General features: G+C 41.4%; 2 protein-coding genes across 7 annotated transcripts in view; one reads left to right on the forward strand and one right to left on the reverse strand.

Annotated features, from left to right (window-relative positions):
• LOC128457309 (E3 ubiquitin-protein ligase RNF43) overlaps positions 1 to 17,625 on the reverse strand; it is a 79,395-nt gene extending 61,770 nt beyond the window's left edge. For all 4 annotated transcript variants that reach the window (XM_053441957.1, XM_053441956.1, XM_053441955.1 and 1 more), the window contains exon 1: positions 17,404 to 17,625. In XM_053441957.1, the coding sequence (XP_053297932.1) occupies positions 17,404 to 17,625 (222 nt within the window). The remainder of the gene's footprint in view (positions 1 to 17,403) is intronic.
• The window catches only part of supt4h1 (SPT4 homolog, DSIF elongation factor subunit), a 115,992-nt gene extending 89,849 nt beyond the window's left edge, over positions 1 to 26,143 (forward strand). For all 3 annotated transcript variants that reach the window (XM_053441961.1, XM_053441960.1, XM_053441962.1), the window contains exons 2-6: positions 24,977 to 25,112; positions 25,350 to 25,456; positions 25,551 to 25,606; positions 25,721 to 25,774; positions 25,888 to 26,143. In XM_053441961.1, the coding sequence (XP_053297936.1) occupies positions 25,044 to 25,112; positions 25,350 to 25,456; positions 25,551 to 25,606; positions 25,721 to 25,774; positions 25,888 to 25,955 (354 nt within the window). In that variant the 5' untranslated portion in view covers positions 24,977 to 25,043 and the 3' untranslated portion in view covers positions 25,956 to 26,143. The remainder of the gene's footprint in view (positions 1 to 24,976; positions 25,113 to 25,349; positions 25,457 to 25,550; positions 25,607 to 25,720; positions 25,775 to 25,887) is intronic.
• The last annotated feature ends 1,235 nt before the right edge of the window (positions 26,144 to 27,378 follow it).

Below are 27,378 nucleotides of genomic sequence, written 5' to 3' on the forward strand. Positions count from 1 at the left end.
TCTCTCATGTGAGAAATCAAAACAGACACAAGCAGGGAAACGGGCAGATCAGAAAAGCAGAGCAATTCCAGATCATAAAGTGTCCAAGAGTTGACCCAAGCAAAAGGTGGGGTAATGAGGAGGCGATTGGAGTGGGCTCTCTAGTGGAACACACCCCTGCCCCTTGTGGCCAATGATCGCCTAAGAAAATGTCACCCTGAAAAATGATTGACAGGCCACAGCTTTGACTGTTGGTGAATGTTAAGGAGGGAACGAGTATTGCATAACCACACAGCTAGGGGAACATAACTCACAGCTATAGTTGCCTCCCATGTCTCCAATGCCTCCCATTCAGACCACAGCCATGCAATACTATACCTGCTAACAAGACAGCCTGACATTCTGCCTCCAGTATTTACTTTCCACTGTATTTATGATCTCTTGTCTATTCTGGAACCAACCCGTGTTATATTACCTTTGATTTGCCTGCCACAATTCCTTCCGTTAAAAATGGTATTGCTTCTCTGTGTCAATGATTGCCCAGCTCCGGATCTGAACTTTTGAACCTTTCGAACAACTACTCTTATACGCCTTGGGGAGGAGAGGCAGGGAGAGAGAGTGATCTGGGTTGGGGGTTAACTTACGATTCGCACCATAAAGCTTCCTGAAAGGTTGGTCGGGCCGAGCGACCAAGGATATGTTAACCTTTCACCTTCCCACACTGTAGCTACACAAGAAACGGTTACATGTAGGTGTGTATTTTTATGAAATTGTGTTAGTGTGACACAGTGAGCGTGAAAAGGCAATCCAGACATGTCTTTCTCCTCCTAAATAGCAGGTGTTTGTGCAAGCTGTCCCACGAGAGGCAGCCGGGCTACAGTGTTGTGAGATCGCTCCCACCTGTGAAGATCAAATATGAGATATTTATTATACAGGGGGGACTTATCTAGCGTGCCCTATCAGATGGGCTATGTAATAGAGAAGCCCTGGGCAGATCTACTTTCACTGCCCTGAAAGGCACGAGAGGTGACCCAAAAGAAAATCATTATGCCAGAAAACAAAGCCTCTGAAGGGTACTGCCCTCTCTCCTGCCTGCTCGCAATGCAGACTGGGAACACTGGGTCGCTGCAGGGCATATAATGTCTCTGTGTTTGTGCAGGGGAAGTGTCTGGGTGTTGTGTTTGAGATCTCACTAGTCACCAATTTTCAAGTCGTGCATAATTAGACTGTTTAAAGCAGTGAATGAGTTCAGGGAGGTGGTGAGTAAGTAACTATATATTTTACACATAATTACGTACTGGCAGCGGCTGATATTTAAACTGGTGAGTTGGAATTTCACCACATTGAGGTCTATGCATCTTTGTACATATTCTTTTATGAAGTCTTTAGTTATAACCAGCTGTAAAGGGCTGCAACTGTTTGTCCTCTGGGCACCAACCAGACACCAGGGAAATGATGTTGGCCTTCTCAAAGTCAAAGCTTGCTCACCAATTACCAGCCCTTCAGCAAAGGTCTCATGCAACCAACACTTGCCACAGTGCCGTATGCAAACTGTTATATAAAAATCTACAAAGAGCTCTGCAACATAGCCAGAATGAAAACAAACGGGATTACTGCCAAAGTAGTCGATTATTTAACTGCCATCAACACCTGTGAAATCTGTACTCTATTTGTAATTTCCAGCTTTCCAGTGTACCCAGCCTCTTGCCCATTGTCAGCTAGAATTGACCCCAGCTCCACCTGTGACCATAAAAGGATAAGTGGTGTAGATTATGGATGAATGGACAATTAAGAAAAAACAAGTGCAAGAAGCTTCTGTCTCTGGTGCTTTGACAGGGAGAACAAGGCCAGGACTGCAGGGGAGAGGAAGTGAGGTTGGGAGAAGAGAGGGGAAGCAGGCTCCAACGGAACAGAGTAGCGCATGGCCCGAGGATATCTGACATTACCATTTGAGACGGTCCACCACACACACTTCAAAGAGTTTACATTTACATTTCAATTATAAAGAATCCAAGTTCCCTTCAAAGTATGTTCTCCATCAAGAGTACCATCTGTACAGAATGATTCAGCCTCAAATGAGTGAGCACCTTGTCCAAGTATAATGAGGCAACCACCTGATCAAATAAGCAACATAATCCACTATAATTGACCCACATGGAGACATACTGTGTATCTGGCTGCCATCATCTCCTCTCACATACATTAGCTAAAAAAATCCTAACAATGAATACAAAAACTCGGTGTATATATATATATACACCGAGTTAGGATTTTAGCGAGTTAGGATTTTATATATATTTTATATATATATAAATATATATATATATATATATATATATATCGGTATACTTTCACTCTTTATAAAGTTTAACTTTTCAAGAACAATATGGCAGCTACATTTCCAACAAGGGGCATAGCAAATAAATTGCATTGTAAACATTTTTAAGCTGAAACAATCTCTGACCAATCCCAATGTGTTTTAGCTTCGTATCGTATGGTGAAAAGTAAGAAGGAATTATTTCTATGGAAAGATAGACGCTTTGCCCACACATAGCCCCAGAGTTGTCAAACTTGGCCAACAGTGTTTTCCAAAATTCTCAATTTGAGGGGGCTTAAAAACTAAAAGGAGGTGATGAACTTAAAACTAAAACACAGCAGTGTGGATGTAACCTAAATCTGGTTGATAATACTTGGTTAAAATGCTGTATATTTTGTAATATTAAACTTGACATGTAATTATCCAGTTCGGGTCACAGCTCTGTCCCTATTACTATAAAACAAAGACTTTCTGAATTAAAAAAAGATGATACATGTTTCATGGCTCTCATGTTTGATCTAGTTTTCTACCACTTCTGTATTATTGTCCCCATTCACTGCCCGCTGGTCGCTCCACCCCAGCACAGACACCTGTCCCTATTAACCTGTTTGTCCACTCTGCGCCTCTCCGTTTACAATGACCACTTGTCAGATTGCCTTCATGCTCATTGCCAAGCTCTTCAGACCTTCGTTTGCGTATCCACTTCATTCCTGTTCCTGTTCGCTTGTCTAACCATTCTGCCTGACACCAATTTGTACTGTTGCCTGGCTTGTTTGCCTTATGAACATTGGTAAAGACCTATTTTACCTGCCATCATGACTCTGTTGTGCTTTTGGGTCTTCTTATGTTTCTTGGGATATACTATTAGTGAAGTTCAGTTTTTGTACATTAATACCATGCAATTATGGACAGTGAAATTGGGTTCTCATTAATCGGTCATTTGACTTCAACAACTGATCAAATTTGGTGCTATCTCCTGTCTACTTCCTCCCTGCGATAGACTCTTTCCAAATCAACTGAGCAGTGAAACTGGATTTCGCCTTCCCATGAATTTGTCATCTCGTGATAACAAGTTAATAAAGTCATGATCATCATAAGATATTAATGTTTAATTATCTCGAGATTGGTATACAATTGATTCCTTATCTCAGAATCATGGACTAATAGAATTAGCTAAATATGCACAAAATTGTAATTTGTTATCAGGATTAATTAAATTATAAATACATGATAAGAGTTTCATGATGGTGATAGCAGTTTCCAGTCTTGTATTTCCGGTTCAGAAGGTGCTTTTAAATTGTAGATCGCAAATGGTGTCTTTATGAAGTTATACAAGATAAGTGGCAAATATGATCAGCTACCTCCTCCCTCAGAATCTGTATAAAACCGCAACCATAAGAATTTAACCATCTTTCTATCCTGCTGTAAACAATATCACTTTCTCAGCTGCAGTTTTGACAAAAGTAACCTCTTGCACATTTGACATACTATCAATTATGGGTTAATTTATCGGTAGAAAGTAAAAAGCAGTAATAAATAATGAATTTCAATAAATTTTTCAGGCAAAATCCCCTTAATGTAGTTAGTTTTTGCTCTCCACTACACATCTGGTGGGTTAATGTCTTTTTAACCACTTTGTTACTTGCTTTTGAAAGGGTCTATGTAAAGAAAGTTATCAGTTGCATCACAGTGAACCGTATTAAATGTTGAGTTTCCGACAAGATAATGGCTGATGTTGCTGTTATTGTTGGACTGCATTGAGAGTAGCAGCATGACTACAAATCAACTTTCAATAATACGAAACTATAGCATGTCATTAAAAAACAAACAAAAAAAAACGGTTATTTCAGGGATTGGGCTGAAAGCATAGTGTTTTTGCACTTTCGGTGTTTTATACTGTGACAGTTTAACCAATATGTGCATGTTCGAGCAAGGGGATTACGGAGGGAGAGAGCGAAAATGTGAAGAGAGAGAGAGAGAGAGAGAGAGAGAGAGAGAGAGAGAGAGAGAGAGAGAGATAGTGCGGCAGCGCTGGGATAGGTCTTGAAGCAGAAACTGTAGCTGTGGCCCTTTTGGAAGGACTCCAGGGCTTGTAGTGCAGGTCTCCTTTGATATTGGGCCACAGTATGTGTAAGAGTGTTGGGCTCCAGCCAAGGTACACAGCCCTTTTGCTAATAGTTAACAGAGTGGGCAAACAGTGGAAGTCAGCGGCATGGAGGTAGGTCAGGGAACTGCAGTCAACACAGTCTTTTACTCTCTCTCTCTCTCTCTCTCTCTCTCTCTCTCTCTCTCTCTCTCTCTCTCTCTCTCTCTCTCTCTCTCTCTCTCTCTCTCTCTCTCTCTCTCTCTCTCTCTCTCTCTCTCTCTCTCTCTCTCTCTCTCTCTCTCTCTCTCTCTCTCTCTCTCTCTCTCTCTCTCTCTCTCTCTCTCTCTCTCTCTCAGATCTCGGCTCAGTTCCTGACTTGTAGGTTTGAACTGACGCTTCATAAACATACTGTTGACTCATGCAGGACAACATGTTGTAATGAGCACTCAACAGGACTTTCTTATTAAAATACTGCATAATATAAACAGTCCTCCAACAGGGTAAACACCCTATCTAACTTCTTCCAAATCCTGTTAATTTCTAGATGTCATGTATTGCAAATCTATTCCAGGAATCCAGAAAATAATCATAACACTGCAACATAGAAGCTGTGATGGCTATAGCAGTTCAAATTTGTTGGAAGGTCGATAAAACTGTTAGATAACAAATGTGCTTTCCTTTCCACTGTCAAGTGCTGTGAACACACAGATTTAAAAGTCACTAAATCCACACTACATATAATAAATTCAAATTGCAAGCATTTGCAAACACAAGAATGCATAAAAGGATTAATTGACAATACATCAACCGGATACATGAGGATGGAGATCAAATGCTTCAAAGTAATGCACCCCTCTATTATAATGCTCAATACACAACTTGAACTACTGACACTGATAAGTTATCGAAATATTTTATTGAGCACTAAAAATGTCCTCCAATATTCTACTGCTTTATTATTCAGTGACATACTTTCAAAGGCTAAAAGCTTGTATATACATGTTCTTAATTAATAAAGTAAGCAGCAACTATTTTCTATGTAATATGTGTAACAGCATGTGTGTGCATGTTAGAGCATGCGAGTCCATCCCCTTAAAAGCATTAGCCCTCCCCATGTTTATAGATCAAAATGGCTCCAGATCCAATTGGCGGTGATGTAAACATGGTACATGCATAATTTTTGTGGTAATGTGACGTCTTTCAGATTTTAGCAGTCTGCTGGATCGCTTTCTAATGGCTCTCTAGTACGCAGAGTCAATTTATTCAGCTGTGACACTGGTCATGTCTTTGAGGGCAGCTTTCATTTGGCAGAGTTCATGAATGTTTTGTTGTTTCTTTTACCACAATGTTAGCCTATCCTGGTGATTCTTCATGGTCAGACTTACTCTGGTGGTCGAAGGCATGCTACGTTTGTGCGAGTTTTTTGTGTGTGTGCGTGTGTGTATGTGTGTGTGCGTGTGCCTGTTGCTTTTAAGTAGCCGTACAGTCCCAGACAGTCCAAGGACTCAAGAGCGGTAGACGTGTCATTACCCAATCCTCTGCCGAGCTGCTGCTCTAATCTCAGAGTGAGCAGACCAAACACCAAACCACACACAGCTCTGCTTTAGTCTTTAGAGCTGGCTTTCAGGGCTGCGCTGGTGTTATGCTGTGCTAACCCTAACCTAGGGCACAGAACAAAGAGCAACACCACGCTCCACCCCACTTCCCCAGAGCAATCTGGGGGTTTAAATAGCAGGCTGTGAGGGAATGAGGCTTGGCAGCTCCAGTCACCAACAGACCATCTCAAAGTAGAAAGGGGCCCATATAACTCCAAACAGTCCTAAAAGCATACCATGTTAGTTGTCAAGTACTACTTTCTGTTTTGGAGTGGCTCCCACAAAGGAGGTTATCAGGTGAATGGCCCTGATGAGATGGCCCCGCTCTCTCAAACACAGACTGCCTTTTGATCCGCCCACCTGATTCCAGTCAACGGCTGCACACTCACCAAGGGCAGCTGACATTGTAACAGCAGGGATCTGTTTTTTTTACTTGGTGGCTGCAAGAAACATAATGTTGGACCAAATGTGAACACACAGGGCTTATGTAACCCAGATGTAGATGATATTCCATTGCTCTATCACTTCCCAACAAAGGCTATTTGAAGAGAATAATCAGAATGTATTTCTAGTGGAAAAGCAGCACACCATGCTGGCATGAAAACACAAAGATAGTAATGCATATTTTAAGTGACTTCAACAATGAGATCATTTGTGTTTCCGTTGCTGACAAGTGTTAGCTGTTAGTGTTGGCTGCACCACACCCCAGAGCGTTAAACGTGAGGGGAGTCAGTGACTGTGCACGCCTCTGAGAGCACCCTACAGCAGCATGTCAGCATTCCTACTGGGTGCCAACATATTTACTTTGGAAGACAGAGGGAGGTGCTGTAAGGGACTGCCTCTAATTAGGAACAGCCAGTCAGGAGGTCATGGCCAATTGGAAATGGTCTCCAAATTTGTGGTCCTTTGGACAGCACAATCAAGGACCGTCCAGCGTGAGTTTTGTTGTTTTTGGAAAGTGCAACACGGTGAGGGGCATGACTATGCTGAATCAGATATTTTACCTAGAGTAAAACTAACAAACTGCTGCTGGAGGCATTGTTGCAACATATTTAAGTCTTACCTTCCTTGACCTGCATTCCTCGAACAGTTATGGGGTATGTGTGATATTTCTCTTCATTAACAAAAGAGTATTGAAACTGTAGTGTCCATTTGAGCATAGCTGTTTGGTGATTCAGATGCCAGCCCTTGAAACCAATTATATGTTTGCCCTCTATTTTTATCAAAGTAAATTAACTAGATGAACTTGGCAGTCCAATTCAATTTGGGATTAAACAAGTTGTGAGCTTTGATGTGGATTTTATCAGTCCCCTTTTTTAGGACACATCCTCTAGGGTTTGCCAATTTGTGTTGCTCCACCCTTCACATGTCCTAAGTATCAGAATGATCCAAAATTAAATGATCCAAAGTGGATCCCTATGGATCCTAATGTATAAAAGTACACTTTGATCCATTTGTCTCTATTTAGGTATTAAACACAGAACTGCCAGGAGGATGACACTGTACCTGACCTCAATCAGAGTATAATTTAACTCCACTCCAGACTTTGGTCCTGAACTCGGTCTTTGTTCCACAGAAGCAAGAGAGCCCATAATAATTATAAAAATAATCTTAATTTAAGCTTAATTTGGGCTCTTTTTAAAAAAAAATCAAATTGCAAAGGGCATCACAGGGAGGGAATCAACACAAATAAGTCATACAATCGTCAGAATAAAAATAAAAGAATCAGCTCTTTCCAGAGCCTCATGGTCCTTACTGCAAATACTCACCTTAATAGTCACCTTTTGTTGTTGGTCCAAGCTTGTATGATGAAAGGGTTTCTCAGAACTGACCCTAAGGGCACACCAAGGTTAATAGTAGAAAACGGGTCCACTTTTGCAAACTCACAACGGCCCGCAAAAAATAAACATACTTCACTTCTCACCCGCTTTCTCCCTGTGTTTTTTTTTAAATACATTTTTTTAACCAATAAACAAACCGTTGGTACCCGACCTGTTACTGGACTCTACAAGTTGCCTCCTGTTTGACAGTAGGTACTGTGTATCAGTAAATAAAGATAAAGATCTCTACAGCTAAGTCACTCTACGTCCCTGAAGAACTCCCCTCTAATGAGAGCGTCGGATTTGGACCACTGTGCTGTGGTGTAAAATTCACTCAAATGAACAAGTAGAAGCAGGGTGATCAGTGGTACTGGTGGTAGTGGACAGGAAAGTTGGTGGAATGAAGATGTGATAACATGCATATATGCATATACAGTGACCATGTGACAGCAGCTCAAATTCTCTCAGCAGGTCACATGGGACTTTCTTTGCAGCACTGAGTTTGCATTTTCATCAAAAACCCGCTGAAGAGGAAGAGGAACACTCTCCCTCCCTGCAGGTGAAGTGAGATGAACACATCAGTTAAACACTCGTCTGGCAGATAAACTAACCCTTTGTCTAATTCAAAAGCATGCAACTTCCATTTAGTCCAACTGAGAGAACAGCCATCCATCATGCTGCCCGCATGTGACAGGAAGTATGATGATCAGTCATGTTCACAGAGAACAATCATTCACCTCCTGCTCACAGAGTAGTAATTAGGAAAAGACTTCAAAGGGCGAAAACACAGTCCAGATTCAAGACAAAAAAGAAAGGAGAAAGAGATTTTTATCGATTTAAAAAAAATTATATAGCAGAAAACTACCTGTTTTATTTAAAACAGAGGTAACTTTTGAGAAGTTAGCTCATAGTCTGCATCAGGCTTTGCTCACGACATTTTGGGATGTTCAGAATCAAACTATTATAGGGTCCTTCTGTGTTCACTAGTCAGTTACAGTCTATAGTAGAGTGCTGTTGACTTGCCTTTCCACTTAAAAAATGCCATAGAAGATAAATGACCAGTTGCGCTCATTATATAGGGTGGAAACAATAATTTACTAACAACTCATAACTTATATCATATGTTGTTGTGTGATCCAAATAATCACTTCAGAAAGATATTGAAATGATTTTAGAGGCACTGGATTATTTACACGGTATTAACACATTTATTTTTAACATCATTTAATTATTTTAAAGATCACAGTTATTGTCAACACCCCTTGTCTTAAACCATTCATCTCATTTTTGGCATTAAGGCTAAATCAGACCTTGTTGTGGTTGTCAGAGAATACATACAGTAACCTTTATGTTAAGCATTTCTAATTAAGTAAACTAATCTTAACACAAAGCAGAAACATATGATGCCCATTAACACAACCCTAAGGGCTTTCTGAGAAGAAGGCAAAGAGAGGTCAGAAGGGGACATGCTGCTTGTTGCTCGGAAGTGACCATGTGACTTTTGGAGACATAAAGAATTTTTTGTCAGCTGAGTTATCTTCCTGGTTCTGAGGTTACAATATGGCTTTTGTAGTCAAGCAGCACTGAAAGATCTAAGTCACTTTGATCCCGCTTAATAGAGTTTGGTAAATGATCTCTGTATGGGAGCTCCGCCTCCTGCTCACACACACACACACACACACACACACACACACACACACACACACACACACACACACACACACACACACACACACACACACACACACACACACACACACACACACACACACACACACACACACACACACACACACACACAGGCTCACTTATGCTTGTACACATACATAAAGAATCGGACGGTCACACAGGTAAAATCTCTTCTTGCGGATCGCTGAGCTGAGCGTTGGAGCAGAAAAGTAGAAAATTAGCTTCCTCTCACAAGACTACGCTGTGCTCACCGCAAATCCTGCTTTCGCTGTGCTGCTTTGGCGCAAACTAATCAAAGACACACCATACATACAAGTATTTGCCTTGTCATACAGGAACTAAATAACTGATGTAAATTTACAATGCATGAAATTAAATTGCTGGGAGGTGCTATAGCTACATATTTGCCAAAGCAGTGGCCACAAAGCCATACGAATAAAAGGTCTGAAAGAGTGACTGGGGGAGCCACAGGGAGCCTGAGAGAGGGAGGGAGTTTGTCAGAGAGCATTTATCTGTGGTATGGTGATGACTCTTTTCCTCCGACCTCTCAGCAAACTAAGCGCTTCCTGCCTTTTGAGTACATGTCGCCAATTTTGTCCTCCAAACTAAAGCACATGCAATGAATTACAACCGTTTTAGAGAGCTATCAAGAAACAAGAGAGAGCTGGTTAAAGGTGAGGAGGTGGAGGAGGAGGAGGAATTTGAAGCTGCGTTCCTGGGAGAAAGAGGAGCGAGACGAGCAGAGAAAAGATAAACTGAGGAAAAGGATCTGAGTCTTTGATCTTAGAGGGAGCAGAAAAGGCCGCTCCTGTCATTAGAGGCAGAGCACAAGTTAATACTGAGTGACTGCATGATTAAGTCAACACTGACACCATCTATGATGGCATTTGGCTGAAAGGCACAGAACTATTTATTAACTGTCTGATAATATGACAGCAAGGACAAATAAGGTCCCAGATGATTACAAACAGTGCAGGAGTTCAAATCAACACTAGATCTCAAACTGAAATTTATAAAAGAAACATAGGAGAGCCAAACCAAACCATTAGTCCAAGTCCATTAAAGTTGAGCTTTTATTAAACTGAAGTATGGTTGAAAAATATTTTGCCAAAAGGAGGGACACACATGCTTATTAAACAATGGCTTGACCATAAAGCATGTCAAAACCCATCTATCTAAGAGCCAGAGATCTTAAGTTGCACTTAAGTTGAAAACTGTTCTTCAGATGGTGTGAGCTGGGATTTGGAGGGAGAGGAAAAGGAGCCCTGTTGTCTTTTGTAATGTAACAAAAAGTTCCACGAACCTGTCAGAAAAACACAAAATGCAGGTGTCGTGATAATCAACAAAACCAAAAGTCACAGCCATGCTAGAAGCTCTGTAAAGCGTATACCCCTTTAACAACAAAATGTGTGGATATATGCAGCGTTCTTCAAACAAAGGTTAATTCATCCAACCGTTTTCTGAGACATTTTACTCAAAGCAAAAATGTCAACCTGGTGTCCCAACACAAAAAGTAAGAGGGTCTAGGAAGCCTCATAAGCTGTTATAAACAAATCAACAGAACAATATCTGGAAGCACTTAACTTACAGTTATCAGTTATTCAGTCATCGCATCAAATCTGCCCCTTCGTGATTGGCCCGATAAGTATGAGGATAGATTGAAATCTATCTGAATGAGAGGGAGCTAGACCCATCTGCAAGAGCGAATTAACCTGACCTCCCTGATTGGTCTGATGGTACCATTGTTTTAAACATAAGAATTTAACCTATCCCTGTAATCATAACCTTTCATCTGGAGGGTAATACAAATCAGAGACAGCCAACTTTCCCACAAGTATCATCTGACCTCTATGGTGCCATTGTCATCTGTTGCAACATGGTTCTATGTAAATCTCTATAAGTGTGACATTGATCCCCAGGGAAGGGTCAGCTTGACCTCCATGCCAGTTATGGATCAGCGGCCTTTTCTATGTGCTCCCAGTGGTTCGATTTCAAGTCGAAAGAGACAGGTGCTCCACTTGACATGCAATGTCTGGACAGATTCAGAAAAGGTCACGCATGATGCCAGTCTCCCTGAGGATGCAAAAATGTCAGGTTACTCTCAACTGTTTATCGCTTTTTTACTTAATTGAATTCCACTCAACTTCAACGTTCCCTCGCCCTAACTGGTGCTGTCAGGTACGGTGCCAACAAAGAAAAATATAGGCAGGTGTGAGAATGTTTGTATGTGGTCTTTCATAGCCAGCACTGACTCATTCCTCCCCATTGTAATGGATGCCACATTATAGCACAACAAAAGCTGATTAAAGTGCTTCTTACTTACGTATGCAATATTAAATGTGTATGTGTATGCAAATTCTTCAACCACTACTTGTGAGACTGATTAATTTAAAAACCATGCACACACAACCTTGTACTTCTATCATTTTGAGAACTCTCATTGACATAATGCATTTCCTAGCCTCTTACCCTAGCTATAACCATCAAAGCTACATGCCTTACCCCAATTCTTACCCTAACCTAAACCTGAGTCTAACCCTTACAAACAAGTCATAACCCTTAAACATCCCATTGAAATTGGTTCAGAGAGTGAGGACTGGCCAAAATGTCCTCACTTTCCCAAAATGTACTCACTCCATAAGCTAGGGTCTCAAAATGTTCATCAAAGATATTTGTACAATTAAACACACACACAGTTGTGAGGACAAGCCCTCACTTTAATGTGACATTTTATTTAATGCTTGTTTCTGCTCTGATGTTCCTTTTTTCCTTCTCTGTTCTCTCCAACTCAACCTTTCTGTGGGCCGGTTCAAGGATTAATCCAGTAGTAATGCCTTAAGCATGTGTCTGTGTGCATGTGTGTTTGCTTGCTCTACGTGTACAGAAACATGGAATTAAGTATGTTACTCTTTTGTGTCTGAAGGAGTGAGTGAAGCAGTGATAGGGACTGTCTACAGAAGTAGCAGAGGTCTTCCTCTGTTATTTGCACGAGGAGAGCTATGAAAAGTTGACAAAAATGTATTGTATAACATTCAAGAATTCCAGACCTGGACTAATGACTTAAAAAGAAGGGGGCCAGCAGGATTAAGGGACTTGCCATGTTTCCCTGACCTGCCTCTCCCATCTTCCCAGTGCTGCGGCAATGATAAGAAACATCTCAACAGCCATCTCTTGTGGAAGAGGCTGGGCAAGACAGCACTAGCCCCTGCTTCCTGTGCTGCAGGCTGCAGCTTTGTCAGATGCCTGCCCAGGAGAAGCCATTACTCCAGAGCTTGTCTGATAGCTTGGACACACATGGGGGTGTGTGCGAGGAGGGTGCCAGAGGCAACACAGACCAATGGTCACACATCGCCATAAAGGAAGGAGATGGCAGAAAGCAATAGCAAACAAGTTGAGCTGATGAACATATGGGAATCCAAAAGACAAACATGTCTTGACTGTGGGCCACATAAAAGAATGTGAATACTTCCATTGACGGCAGTGAGCATGTTTCGTTGTTATATGCTGGATTTCAAGGCAACGGCTGACCCTGAGTGTCCTCCATTTCTACACAAACAGCACTTAATTGCTCTTCCTTAACCGTCACTGGCGAAGCAGACGAAAATTTTGAGCTTATAGAGACTTGATTCATTCCTCAATGTAACTGCCAACTTCACTAAGTGCCAGAAAGGATTGATGGGGACGTGACTGTGCTGCTGTGTGTGTTGAGGTCTCATATGGTGTCCATACCAGTTTACATGGCAGAGCTTTGCATGGTAGACATAGCTGCTGTGCATGTAAACTGGGCACTGCAGCAAAACTCAGCGCATGATCCCTTCCCGTCTTACTGTTACTATACCATAAAAGTCAGCCCTCAGTGAGTGCAGCTGCTTGCCAAAATGGAAACTGGTTCCAGATTCATTAGCAAGCAAATAACTGGAGGACAATAAAGTGATAGCAAAGCACTAACTTCAATGTGAAACTTTAGCACTAAACATTAACTATAATCCCATAGGCAGCCATTTTACAGAAAATATGTTCCTGTCCATGTTACAAATCTTCCACACACCCATTATGAGATACATATGAAACTATGTCCCGAAACTCGAAGAAAAGCATTTGAAAGCTTATCTAATAAAAAAGGTTTGCATGAGTGAAACAAATTTTTGAACCATTGCATAATGTTGCAAAATCCCAAATAACCCAGTATGAAGCTGCGACTGTACTTCAGCGACGAGTAAACAAGGTAAATGCCCTTGCCTCCAACATCCCAACTTTTTTTCCAGACTATCAGTTTTGGCTTTTCAGATCAGCAGGACAACGCTGCCAATAATTAGGTGATTTGCACGTTGACCTGAACATTAGCCCTTTCAAAACTCCAGTTTGAATGTTTCAGAATATAAGTGCACCAATTTTTAGATCACCCACAAAGTTTCAAACCCAAAAAAACAAAGCAATTAGGAGAACAGTGAAAATACTTTTTTTCAGCTTATCAAAATATTATGCAAGGCTTTCAATCATGCAAAATCATTTTTCTTAAATTTCGAGTATGGTATGATATTTATCCCATAGCCAATTGCTTCAAACTGTATATCAAATCCTCCAAAAGCTTGATGGATTTTGGGACACGATCAAAGAATATTGAGTAACCCCAAGCAAACCAGAAATATGAGCAAAATATTCCAGTATTTACTTACACAACAGTTACAAGGAGTTGATACGAAACTAAAGAAACTGCAGGCTATTGCACACACTTCAGGAAAACCTTCACAATCTATTAGTCACAGGTACAGACTGTGCACAGCAGTGAGCCCAGCAATGTAAAGCAGCGAGGAGCCCCAAGGAGCCTTGGACAGGATGTTATCTCATCCAGGGAGATAGGAAGTATGTAGAAAAAAATCTAGAGGGAGGGGGAGGAGAGGGCCCATTTGGGAAGTGCAGAGTAAACAGTCTCGGTTTTTAATCATCCCGGCTCACGTTCGGAGCTGGACTCGCTTTGATGTTCTCCCTCAGCGCCCCCCCTCCGCCCTCCAATCCCTCGATCCCAAACGGCTGTGGTGAGGGCCAGCCAGGGGGGAAACATGCAGAAAGTGTCCTCGGACAGTCGAGGGAGGCACACAGTGTCTTGTGGGACACCAAAAAGGGAGATGAAAGAATGCAAAGTGCAGAGTTAACTGGTGTTCAGTCAATTGCTAGGCCTGCCTTAATTATAGCTGGTGTATTTAAGTGAGCTCTCAAAGGTCAATGCAAAATTTCAAAGTACAAAGCTACAAAAATATGACGTGAGTGAGAAAAGAAAAAGACAAAAAAACTTCTTTAAATGAAACAGGTGGAATCTTTATGACGACTTTTAATTGGGTACAATGCCTGTATGAAGATAAACAATTGACAATCCTTTAGAGTTTGAAGCTATCCTTCAAGCCTTTGCACTTCTCTTGTACTTGTATTTGTCCAAATAGTTCTGGCCAGACCCCAGCCAGTGTTCCAATCAACGTGTTCATTCAGAGGACAGGGCAAACTTCCAGGGAGATCACAGTTTTAATAGATCAGAGGGAAATGCGCACCAAAGCAAAGCCTCATCGCTTGAATACACAGACGGAGACTCTTTCCTACACCCTCTACTTTGAGTTTTTACCTTACATGCATTGCCAAAAAGGATTACAACAATCCCTCGTGGCAAGAGCAACAGCTCCTGCTCTACCTTTAGAAAATGTTAGACTTCCAAAATTAAATTTAGACGAACAAGTTGCTAAAATACCAAATAACTGTAGCTTATCAAAACTGGTTCCCATGCTTCAGCATGGTCCAGAGTAAAATCTGTAGATGAAACCAGACGAACTACAGCCCCACAATAGATATCTAGAGCTTTGGTTTCATGGTTATTATGAGGCATTAATCGGCTGGACAGTTTTATCACAGTGAAGAGATCGTAATCTGTAATTGAAAGGGGACATTGTGAGGCAGCGTATGTATGGAACTCCACCTCCTTTACAGCCTTCAACCCCCTCGTCCACTGGAAGACAAGAACATTAAAGCAGAGCAGCTTGCCGAGGCAATGAGGACCTGTTCGAACAGGCCTGCCCTGCACAAAGAGCATCCTGCAGCACAACACCACCTCTGTGCACTGTGGGAAGAGAGAGTTGGACAAAACTATACCTTCATAACCTTGAACAGAACCACAATCACTGGTCTGACTTAGAGAAACAAGAAAGCAAAGTTTCAGACAAAACCAGCTCTGCTGACATTTTAGCCTGCAAAAAGAAAAAGAGGGGGGAAAAAGGGATCTTATCAGAGGAGGATTAGACTGTCGCCATTCTGACTGTGGTATAGATGAAAGTATTAGCTGGCCCTGTTGCACTTTCCTTCACACCTACAGGGGAGTATGTGCAGATATCACTTCTACAATCTTGATCAAGTCTCATCAACCATAAGCCAGCTTAATATGCACTGTATCTTAGTATGTACAGTATATTGCTGAAGCGTTCTTCTGAGGCCTGGTGGAATTGGGTTAATATCTTTTTGTGAATTTACAGAAAATGTGTATGTTGTCCTTCAGATCTCTACAAAAACTGTGCTAGGGTTTACTGAGGGAAATTTAAAGAATTCTGGAAATCCCAGAAGTGTCTCTGATCTCAGCTGCGCAGTGTTTCACCTCAACAACATGTTTCCAGGATCCCACACAGGCCCTTTAAAGTTGCATTTTTTTTAACTGGAGAGGGAAACAGCACCAATGTTTCACCATCCCTAGTACTGGGCTTTCTCTGTGGGGAAGCCATGTAAATCCTTAACAATTACGGCAAACTGACGCATCTGGCTCACCATTCACAAAACCTCCCACACCTGGTGAGTGAAGAGAGACAAGATTCTACAGTGCCGCGTATCTGTCGTCCTGTTTCTTTGGAAACAGCAAATAAATTGACGCAAGCGGGCTTTATGCCCCAGGACCCATAATCCACTCCTGAATCCTAAACATGCACAGTGAATAGACTACATACTTTACATTCACATGGCAGTGACATGCTGTTTTTAAAATGGTGTAGGAAAAGAAAACAAGTTTGGTTCAGTTACATGTTTATATGGGTTTAAACAGGATTTGCGGTGTTGATTAATATTCCTCGACCACACCTTGGTATCAAACATTTTTGGAAGAACATTAGAAGTCTTAAATAGTACCTGCAAAACAAAGCTGTCCTCTCAGAAAAGATACACCTACTAAAGTTGGCAACCTTAATCAAACCCTAAGTAAAAATAGACTGAAAACAAACTAACCTCAATAACAGCTGTGTGTCATCACTATTGTTCAAGGAATTTAGATATTCTGTCATCACACGCTGAGGGCTGAGCTGAAAGGGTAGTACTGTGTACTGTAACCAATAGTCACTAGAGTATTTTGATGGCATAGAGCAACAATTTTGGTGTTAACATCATCTAGCTCTAATCAGACAGTGGATGCTGTAAACAGCCTTTTTTTGCTCAGAGAAACATGTGGCGCCAAGAGTCACTCCACAGAGGGATGGATACACTGAAAGACGGGACAGTGTGGGAGCAAAAACTAAATGTCAAATTGATGTTTATTACATAGACCCCCAATAAAATGGGATTTTAATGTTGAATTATGTCTCCCCAGTTGGCATCGAACAGCAATGATGGGAGTAGGGACGAGTCCAGTTGATATCTCGACAGTTCAGTATTTGTTAAATGCTCTACCATGAGAGAACAGTAATAATGTACTGATCTGTGTGGAGTCTCTGTTGTGTGTCCACACAGACGAACTCAAGTCAATCATATGATCAACTCTATAACAGGTGTGCACCCCCACCCTGTAAGCACCAACAGCCTTCAGGAAACGACTTTTCAGGTGTTTGGACATTAATTAAGTGTGAGGATGCGAAGCAGTGTGTGAGCATACATAGTAGATTCCCCCTTGAGACGTCTTACCTGCATTAGTTTCCCATCCGCGTAGCCGGCACTTCCTCCCACGAACACCCCTTCCAGGGTGATGGGCTTCCCCGTCGGCTCGTTCTTAAGCAGTGTCACCTTGATGACCGCTCGGAGGGCCGGCCGCTCGGACTCCAGGCCCGGCTGGCCCAGCACCACCTGCAGGGCCGCCATGAGCAGCCACGGCCAGAGCCCGGCCAGGCGCCGCTGGGGGACGGTCATGGCCTCGGCTGCAGCGGCGGTGCCCGGCCGCACATGGTGGACTTCAAAGCAGGCAAGCACCGCGGATCAAAACAAGACAAATATGTACACACGTCCCTCTTCTTCTTTTCTGCCCGGGCGACTACTGCGAAGTAGATGCGATCCAAGCGTTTACAGCTGGAGGGCTGCCAGCATAACTCAAAGTCATAACTCAAACTCCTATTCAGCACCAGAGTTAATATTCAAACTGTACAGGGTGTAGAAGTGCGTGTCGCTCAGTGCCCACATGGAGCCGGCCGCATCGTCCCCGCTAAACTGATCCGTTCCCTGATTTAACGGCGAACTTTTATCCAGTGTCATTAATGTGGGTGACGGAGCAGTGCGAGCACACATGCACCGTGAAGACGCGTCGTGTTGTGTTCGGAGCTTGAGGTTTGCACTGGTTTCCCGCAGACGCACAACGAATGTCCTCATGTGGAACGCGTTGGCCTGACGCTTCAACAAGTATCCTTTACGCAGGAGGAGGGCAGGTCCCGGCAGACAGCGATGCGTCGTTCTTCACCCGTATCTCGACTGCTGCGTGTTACTGAGCGTTATTAAAAAGAAACAGTGCGCACCGGCCACTGTGCCGCTCGGTCACGTTTGCGGACCGGACACGAGTTGACAAACGGCGTCAGAAGGCAGCTCGTCCCGGCGGCGCCACATTTTCTAGATAAATCCAGAGAAAACGCAGAGGGGCTTGAACTTCAAAGGCTTGGTTACAGGTTGCCGCCGGAAACTCATGAGGCGTGTTGACCCACAATGGAGAGACAGAGGGTCCGATTCAACTTTTACAACCATGGAGAACTAGAAGAATAAAAAAACCTCGCCGTCAGTACATCGTAGTAGCAGATGGACAGTTGACTCACTTGAGTTATATCTTAGTTACTACGCTGACCCCTGTAGCAGAGCCATCCACTCTCCATTTAAACCTGATCACTGCCAAAAACAAAGAGAACACGGGAGGAGGAGAAGACAGGACGGACAGAGGAGGAGGAAAAAAAGGACATTCCCGAGTGCAGCGGCTCCGCTGCGCTGAGAGAGAGAGAATTGGATACGATCCTCCAGAGGACAGAAAATGAGTCGCTTGTCAAAACAATCTTCGGTGAGAACGGAGACGAAACTCTGGATGAAAAAGTGAAGTGGAAGTTCTCCAAACTCCTCGTGATTCCCAAGTTGATCAAGTGGAGAGACACAGTGTGCAGTAATCTCTCTCTCTCTCTCTCTCTCTCTCTCTCTCTGTCTCTCTCTCGCTCCCTCTCTCTCTCCCTCTCTCTCTCTTCTCTCTTTCTCTCCTGGGAGCCCATTGACGGCCTCTACCTGCTCACTGTCCTGATGCCTTCATGTGTTGTAGGAGTTTGGGACTTCTTTAAAAAAGGAACTCGACCATAAAAGCAGCATTGCGTCTGGAAAGGTCTGAGAAACATCTGAATCGATTGTGATGCTGGGTGTTCATATATGCTGCTGACAGGGGATGCAAAGTAAGACTCACAGCTGAAATTCCCCTTCTCTGTCTCCAGTCAAACTTCCTCCTTACGGACTTCGATTTGCTGGCTGCGCCACACAACACTGAAGTCCAACAAGAAAAACAAAAGTTGTAGAAATGTAATAATGGAGCTTCCGAGTAGCACGTGAAGGCAGCATTAAATGCGGAGGGAGGAGCAGCAGCGCGGAGCAAGAACTAGTGAGTGGCTCCCTCTAGCGTCCAAATACCTACACAACCACCATAGGTCTCCTGTAACCAGCTGTCAACAAGACATTAGGAAATTCCCATATAAAACCACAAACCAACTGTTGATCTAATCTATATTTCATTTATTAACTATACTTTAACAGTCGTGCCTTTAAAACTAAGCAATTCAACATTTAAAAACACAGCATCTACGATATATATATTAATATGCAGGTTAAAACTGTGCATATTAAAATGGGGCGAGGCTTTTAAGTAAGCTCCCTGCTGCAAATATATAGATATACTTTAAATTACAATACTTTAAAACCATCAGAAGTTGGAAAAATATTAAGACTAAAAATGTAGGTCATCTTTTGCTTCACCCTTTAAAAATGTTAAATGTTACATATGTACAATGGCTTAATGATAGTCCTCACACTGACACAAAAAAGCGAGGAAGGAAGTCTGGTAATGGTGTAGACTTCCCTATTACACACCCTGAAGATTCCCTGTCACTTTCCAACATGTTGAGATCTAAAATGAGAAACAGGACCAACTATCAGTGAACCTGATGCAGTGAAGACTTGTAAATTTACCCTGAACAAACTTCCTAAATATTAATCATTGTCCTACCTAAAGGATGAATAAGCTCCGTAAACTGACTGAGATCAAAGTGAAGCTCTCCAACCTCTCCAACAACTAGGATCTCATTGTCCTTTGCATCAACACTGGTCACCTTGCCATAACACAGAGGAAAGCACCGCAAATAATGTGCAGATCTTCTACAGACCTGGTACACACCCTGTATTACAGGTGAATGTCATATCAAATATTAAGGTTGCAAACTTCTGCGCAGACCACGTCCAGTCTTTCTTGGCAAAGTTTCTTGCCTTTAGAAAAAGATGAGGCCAAATGTCTTCAGGAAATCTACAACGTTGAAGCTTACCTCATACATCTTCCGGCATGAGTTCAGTCACCGAAGTCACAGATTCCTTGTGCTCACTGTACGTAGACCCATCAGCATTGCTCAGCTTATCTATTATGATGGTTTGAGGGTTGGCTGTTCTGGGGCTGGCAGAGCTGGTAAAACTGGTGCTGAAGGACACCTCTGACACAGGGACCAGCTTCTCTGAGCTCACAACTCTACTCGGTGGAGCTTGAATCACTTCATTAGCAGCCTGGAAAATGGTGTTCAAGTTAATGTCACATTATTTCACCCTGTTCTTTCTAATTCTGTAACTCCTGGATCTCCTCAACATGACATAAAACGTGAAATTAAAGTGTAAGATTTAAACACTTAAAAAATATACTGATCTTTCTTGATTGATCATAGATTTGACAGAGTGAATTCACCCACCTGGATATAACCATGGGTCCTGGGTAGCCATGTCAGAAGCCCATTCTCCCTCATATGTGATGCCACATGGTTCAGTTGATAGCACTCAAAGACTTTCAAGAGAAAGAACAAAGAATTACAATCATAAAATAAATCCTAAAATGTTGTCCGGGGTGTTGCCCATTGGGTTGGGTTAATTGAAGACTTTAAATTGACCATATGTGTAAAATAAAACGGATTTGTCTCTATACGTTGGTCCAGCGATACACCGACCCTCAAAAAGTATCAGTGGTATAGATAATGGATGGATGGTTTTGCCTGTTACAACTGGAGTTGAATTCTAACTTTTTTGCATAGATTATCAAAAAAATGTTTTCTCAACATACAGATACAAACGCTTTCTAACAGGTTAACTCTAGTCTTCACAAAACTTGCAGGTTCAGCATTAAAATATGCGGTGACGATTGGATTTCCATGGTTCGCACAGGTCATGAACTCCTCTTGCAGGTGTGTGGCATCGGAGCTTGACAATACTCCTGCGCAGCGGTTGCTTGGAGATACTTGTCCAGTCGGTAAAGATGCATCATGACTGTGGGCCCTGCTCAGGTGTCGTGGTGGGGCTGAGGTTCCAGTGTGTGGACTGAAGGGAGGAGTTGGCTCCTGATCCATTGGGCCCGGTGGGGAAGTGACTGCAGAGACATTGTCTCTATATGTTGGTCCTGCTATACACTGATACTCAAAATGTTTCGTGGTATAGATAATGGATTGAATGGATGGTTTATCCTGTTACTATTGGAGTTTAAACCATAGATAATCAAAACCTTTTCTCAACATACAGATGCACACTATTGTATTTTGGAGTATCTTGTACAATTTAAGTGATGTAACAAAGTCTGGTTCATAACTCGCTTTCTAACAGGTTAACTGGAAGAGAGAAACACGAGAGCAAAAATGCACATATTCTTTGCACTGTGTATTCTGTTAAATAAAACTTTTCATCCCAGAGTATATTGGCAAACATAAAGTGATACCAATATGTCTATGAAAGGCTAATATCAGCTGATACCATGAGCCCACCATGTTGCAAATTAAATTTAAAATGTAATGTGACATGATAATTATTATTCATATCAACTAATTTGAACATTTTGGGTCATATTGCCCAGCCCTACTTGGTTTAAATGGAAAGTTATGGCTTAAGCCTAATAAATAATTTAACTTCAAAATTGTATTCACTTCCCTTTTTTCCCACCTGCATTCCTGCCACCATGATCTTCTATGCGTTTATTCAAGGTCCTGCATGTCACAGTCTGACCAACTCGTAGCTTGGCCTTATTGTTCACAGTGAGTCTCCTCAGAGTGGAAACCAGTTCAGGATGGCTTCTCTTGAATTTGCTGTGGTAGTAGTGACGAAAGTGCCCTTTTACAGCAGAAGGATGAATTCTATATATAACAGCTTGGTGTGGTTTCCTGAAGCCGTACAGGTTCAGCTGACGGACAAAACTGCAGAAGCTGGTTGCTTTGAATGTGTCTGCGTTGTGAGTGGTGCTGATGGTGCGGCTGCTGCTGCCGGTGGTGCTGATGTTGGTGGGGGGGGAGGATGGAGACAGGGTCTGCCCCTCGAAGAGCTTCTGGTCAATGATGATGACCTCGCCCAGTCTGTCCCAGTAGATTGATTCATTGGCCGGGTTGTTCACCAGACGCCATAGTTTGCCAGGGAAATAATGAGGATCGATGTTATCAGCGAGTGAAAGTCCACCATCATCCATGCTGTAGTATGTAGACCTGGAAGTGGAGGTGATACTAGTTAACATGGGCTTATCAAGTCAACTGTCAGCAGTTAGCTTAAATTGGCGTATAATCCAACACAACACACTAACTACCAGTCCTACAGCTAACTTTGAAGTAGCACAAATTAGCTCAGATGGAACACCTTCAAAACATTTAGGAGGAGTTGTTTACTGTTAAAAAACAATACAATATATTCTAGATTTTAACAAGATGGAAATCCCATTAAGTTAACCCAAAAGTATAATTAAAACTCATCATATTAATTGCTATTGACTAAAAAGTTGAATAGTGCAAATTATTAGCTGTACTCAAAGACAAAAGATGTAAAAATGCTAACTTGTGACGTTAGCTCTACTCAGTTAGCATTAGCTAGCGAAAACGTTAGCTGATCAATAACTCGCTGTGTATCTGGATTTATTTCGCACAGTTACGTTAGAGAACATTCTGTCCACATTCTGTTGTATTTCTGCGTCAAATGATGCTGAATAGAAAATAAAAAACTAGCTATGATCGTACCTGGGTCACAGGTGCAGCCTCCTTCCTGATTCTGCCGAACTGTGGGACTTTCAGGCGCCGTTGAAGCAGTTGCGGTCCAAACGCTTCTTCTCCACAGTCAACTACTGTCATGGCTGCATCCATTGGACTTGTAAACAGCTGCTTCACAGTTTAACTACATGACGGCGTTTTGCATTCAACATGATAACGTTTCATATCAGCAGCAAACACACGCAGCTAAGTAAATAGGAAGCACATATTTCATGTGATTACATTATTACACACGAAATTATGAGCTATCGGTTGATCAAGTGATAGATAGATAGATAGATAGATAGATAGATAGATAGATAGATAGATAGATAGATAGATAGATAGACTGACTGACTGACTGACTGACCTACTGACTGACTGACAGACAGACAGACAGACAGACAGACAGACAGACAGATAGACAGATAGATAGATAGATAGATAGATAGATAGAAATATAAACATATACATTTATATAAACATATAACTACTTCTAATATTTGACAACACCAAGATGATTTCATTCACTTTCTGAATTGAGTGAGTAAATAAATGTATACATAATATCTCTTATGGACATGCTAGAAAGTGTTAAATCCTGCAGCCACAAACGCTTCACATGTCACACTGGACTAAACCATAAAATATCTATTAAGTAAAAACATTTAAAGCAATTTACACGTATGTTTAAGCTTGCTTTTTAGTAGTTTGACCAAGAGTGAGCTGCTGACTCAGTGAGGATGGATGGAGGGATACTTGAAAGGATGATTGGATGGATGGTTGGACAGATGGAGGCATTGATGCATGGATGGATGGATGCTTGGATGTTGGATGAATGAAGTATTTTCCACCGTAGACATGTCACCTCTTCAATACGGAGAAAGCACAGAAGTTACCAATAACTGTAATGATCTTTATGTTCTACTGAATTGAACATGTAGACTATAATGAGGATTTAAGAAGCCATAATTTAACTAATTAAAAACTCTGTTGTCTTTTTTGGGCAATTTGAATATACATTTTTTTATTTTGTATTATTGTATATATCTTCTTCTTCTACCCTCTTATTATTATTATCCTTATTGCTTCTTCTGTATCACCTCCTTCTTACCCAGTCACAGGAAGAGTGACAGATGACCACAAATAATTAATTTAACATAAACTGAACTTTTCAGAAACATTGAACATAATCTATTTCTGAATGTTTTTGGATAACATTGCTTAGTCGTATAAAAACACATCAAATATGTAAATTATTAAAATCACAATGAACAAAGAAGAGAAAGAAAAAACAGCTGTATGATTTGGGCATATTTCTTCACCCACAGTTTTGGCAGGAGGTAAATCTTAGACAAGAATATGCACTATGTGTGTGTTTAATAACTGTTGTAAATAATACAGTATCCAAAGTTCAATGTAAACAACAAGAGAAATCTGTGAATTGTGGAACTATAATGTACCTTAAATGTACTGGGATTAAAATTGCATCAAATTTAACTTTTTTCGTCTTTCTTTTGATATGTGTTTATTAATTCTATATCTGTCGTTGAGGGTTTGGGAGGATGTACTGTCGTGTTTTGTGACATATTGTCATGTGTGCTGTGTATTATATGCCTGTATCTCATCAAATTAATTTGTAAATGTGTGCATTATGGAATGTTATTAAAATAATAATATTAATTCAAAGTAAGGATTACCAAGGAATTGTTGTACACAGGGAAATTTGTATTTATTTTTATTTTCCAATTTTGTGAATGTCTCAGCAGTTACTGACGATTTATGTTTGATTTGACATTTCAGATTTTGGTAAAACTGAAAAGTAATTTTCAGTGGAATGGAGATGTTTTAAATTATGTAATAAACAATTTCCAACAACACAAACACACAATCCCTCAAAGCTCATCGCTTCAGGATTATTTTTATACAGGCGCCTAGGCGGACACCTCTTTGCTGGAGGCTGGTTCTCTCCTAGTACCCCACAGATGACGTACTTCCTTCAGCGACAGCAAAACATTCATCTGTGGTCTGGTACACCGGCTTTTATCGCGTGTTTTACTGCTGGAAATTAACACAATGGCTCTGGAGACGGTTCCTAAAGACCTGCGACACCTGAGAGCGTGTCTCCTGTGTTCGCTAGTGAAGGTAAATCATGAACAGCTGGAAAGAATCGATGGAGCTAGCTTCGATGCTAACATGTTACCGCTCTCTGTGCAGCGTTCTCTATCTGCTGTCACAAACATGGAGTGAAGGGGTTGTGGGTTCGCGTTACAACAAACAGCGGTTTTGTAGCTGGACACCAACAGAGACCAAGCATGTCTGCATATATCTGAATCACATCTTACTTCTCGTTTCATTTCATCGTCCCCTTTTCTTCCTCAGACCATTGACCAGTTCGAGTATGACGGCTGTGACAACTGTGAGTCGTACCTCCAGATGAAGGGGAACCGAGAGATGGTGTATGAATGCACAAGTTCCTCGTTTGACGGGTAAACATCCACATACAACGATCGTCTCTAAAGGTTCACATGGAGTGTGTGTGTACTCTACGTTTACCATGACTCTGTGTGTGTATGTTCACAGTGTGGTATCCATGATGAGTCCAGAAGACAGCTGGGTAGCTAAATGGCAGAGGATAGGTAAGGATGTGTTCCTCCACTTAAAGGTGCAGTGATCAATTACTGATCTCAAGTCACTGTCAGTTGGAATCATTATTTAAGTCTTTACGCTTGTGTACATTTCCCCTCCTACAGGAAACTTCAAGCCAGGCGTATATGCTGTGTCAGTGACAGGCAGACTACCTCCAGGTATCTAAACTGTCCTGACTCAATATGAAACATTACATACATGTGGAAAATACATTTTTGGCTGTTTTCTTCATTGGAGTTCCTTTCTAATTTCACTCTTTCCTTTTCTAAAGGCGTGGTGCGAGAGTTGAAAAGCAGAGGAGTGATATACAAATCCAGAGAAACAGCAGTGAAGACATAAAGCCAACAGCTTCCAGTTTATGAAGTGTCGAGTGATATCGTTGTGCAGCAACCCCAAGACGAGAAACTACATCAATTCTTCTTTTTTGTTGGGATTAGGAATGTCAGCATAATGATTATATGTCAGAAAAAGGGGGTGTTTTGTATTTCTTTGAGTTATTAAGAAAAATAAAGATCTGTTTTATAGGATATTGTCACATCATTGTTCATTTGTACGCTTCTGTATGATGTAAACAACGAACATGAACCATGAAGGAGCTAAACTCTTCATCGTCTCTCGTATCTTCTTCAGATTGTTATTCTGTAGAGAATGGGTTACCCAGCAATTTCCAGTATGTCTAAGGTTGATACAGTCTGCAGGTGTTTATTGAATAAATGTACAGTGATAAAAAAAACATCCACACAAGGATGCAGGATACAAAAGTAGAAGAAAAATATACTTTTTTACAGCACTTTGAATACACTACTGAACTGATAGATAGTGTAGACTTTTTGGTTTGAAGAAACTTCATGAAACATTCCTGTATTTATTTTTTTGCGCCACAAGACGGTGCTTTCTACCTAGTACCTGAATTGTTTGCAGAACCTTTTACTGCCAGTAGGGGGAATTATCAGCCCATTATTATCTACTGTCTCCAGTTCAATCTTAAAGCTTGTATCATTACCAGTTACCTCTGTAGATACTGTTTCATTGCACAATAGCCTGTAAGTTATAGCTCGTCAACCTGTGATGTGTGTATCAGGTGGAGCACTCTGCTTTTGTCTTGTGTTGCTATTTAGGGAGAACGTCATTATTCCCAGAGGCTCCAGGCTTTGTCTAATTTTACTGTAACCTGATGGAGCAGGGTCATGCACATCAAAGACTCTTTAAATCTCTGTAAGTGAGCACAGTGAGCTCTCGCTGTCATCTTTTTAGATCTTATTAGTTGAGATTTTATTACACCCGGGATGATATTTTGTTACAAAGGTGTGGTTAGTGAATTCTCTCTGATTAAAAAAACACGCGGAGGTTATGGTTCATTGAAGTGAAGCCGATGGTTTAATCTCAGGAACCTACACTCGCTGGTAATAAAAGTCAATCTGAAATAAATGGGTATTCCCTGATTGTAGGGGGTTTTAATTCAGCAAATTTAGTTTAAACAGTATAAGAAAGGTATGTGTATCAGTCATATCTTAAACAGGGCAGCTGTCCCGGTTTCATGTGTCTCACTTTATGTTTCTGAACAGACTTCAGTTGAGAAAGAGATGAAATGATGTGCAACAGGCCACTGAAGAAACAATTCATTAAATATCAGGAGGATTTCTTTTGCATATTTTTTAATGGAGGACAGAATCTTTATTTTCTACCTAACGCCTCCATACTCAATTTTAAACTAAAAATAAATGCCACAACAGAGAATCATTCAGTACAAATATAATCTGAC

Source organism: Pleuronectes platessa, chromosome 15 (assembly GCF_947347685.1).
Source record: "Pleuronectes platessa chromosome 15, fPlePla1.1, whole genome shotgun sequence".
NCBI lineage: Eukaryota > Metazoa > Chordata > Actinopteri > Pleuronectiformes > Pleuronectidae > Pleuronectes > Pleuronectes platessa.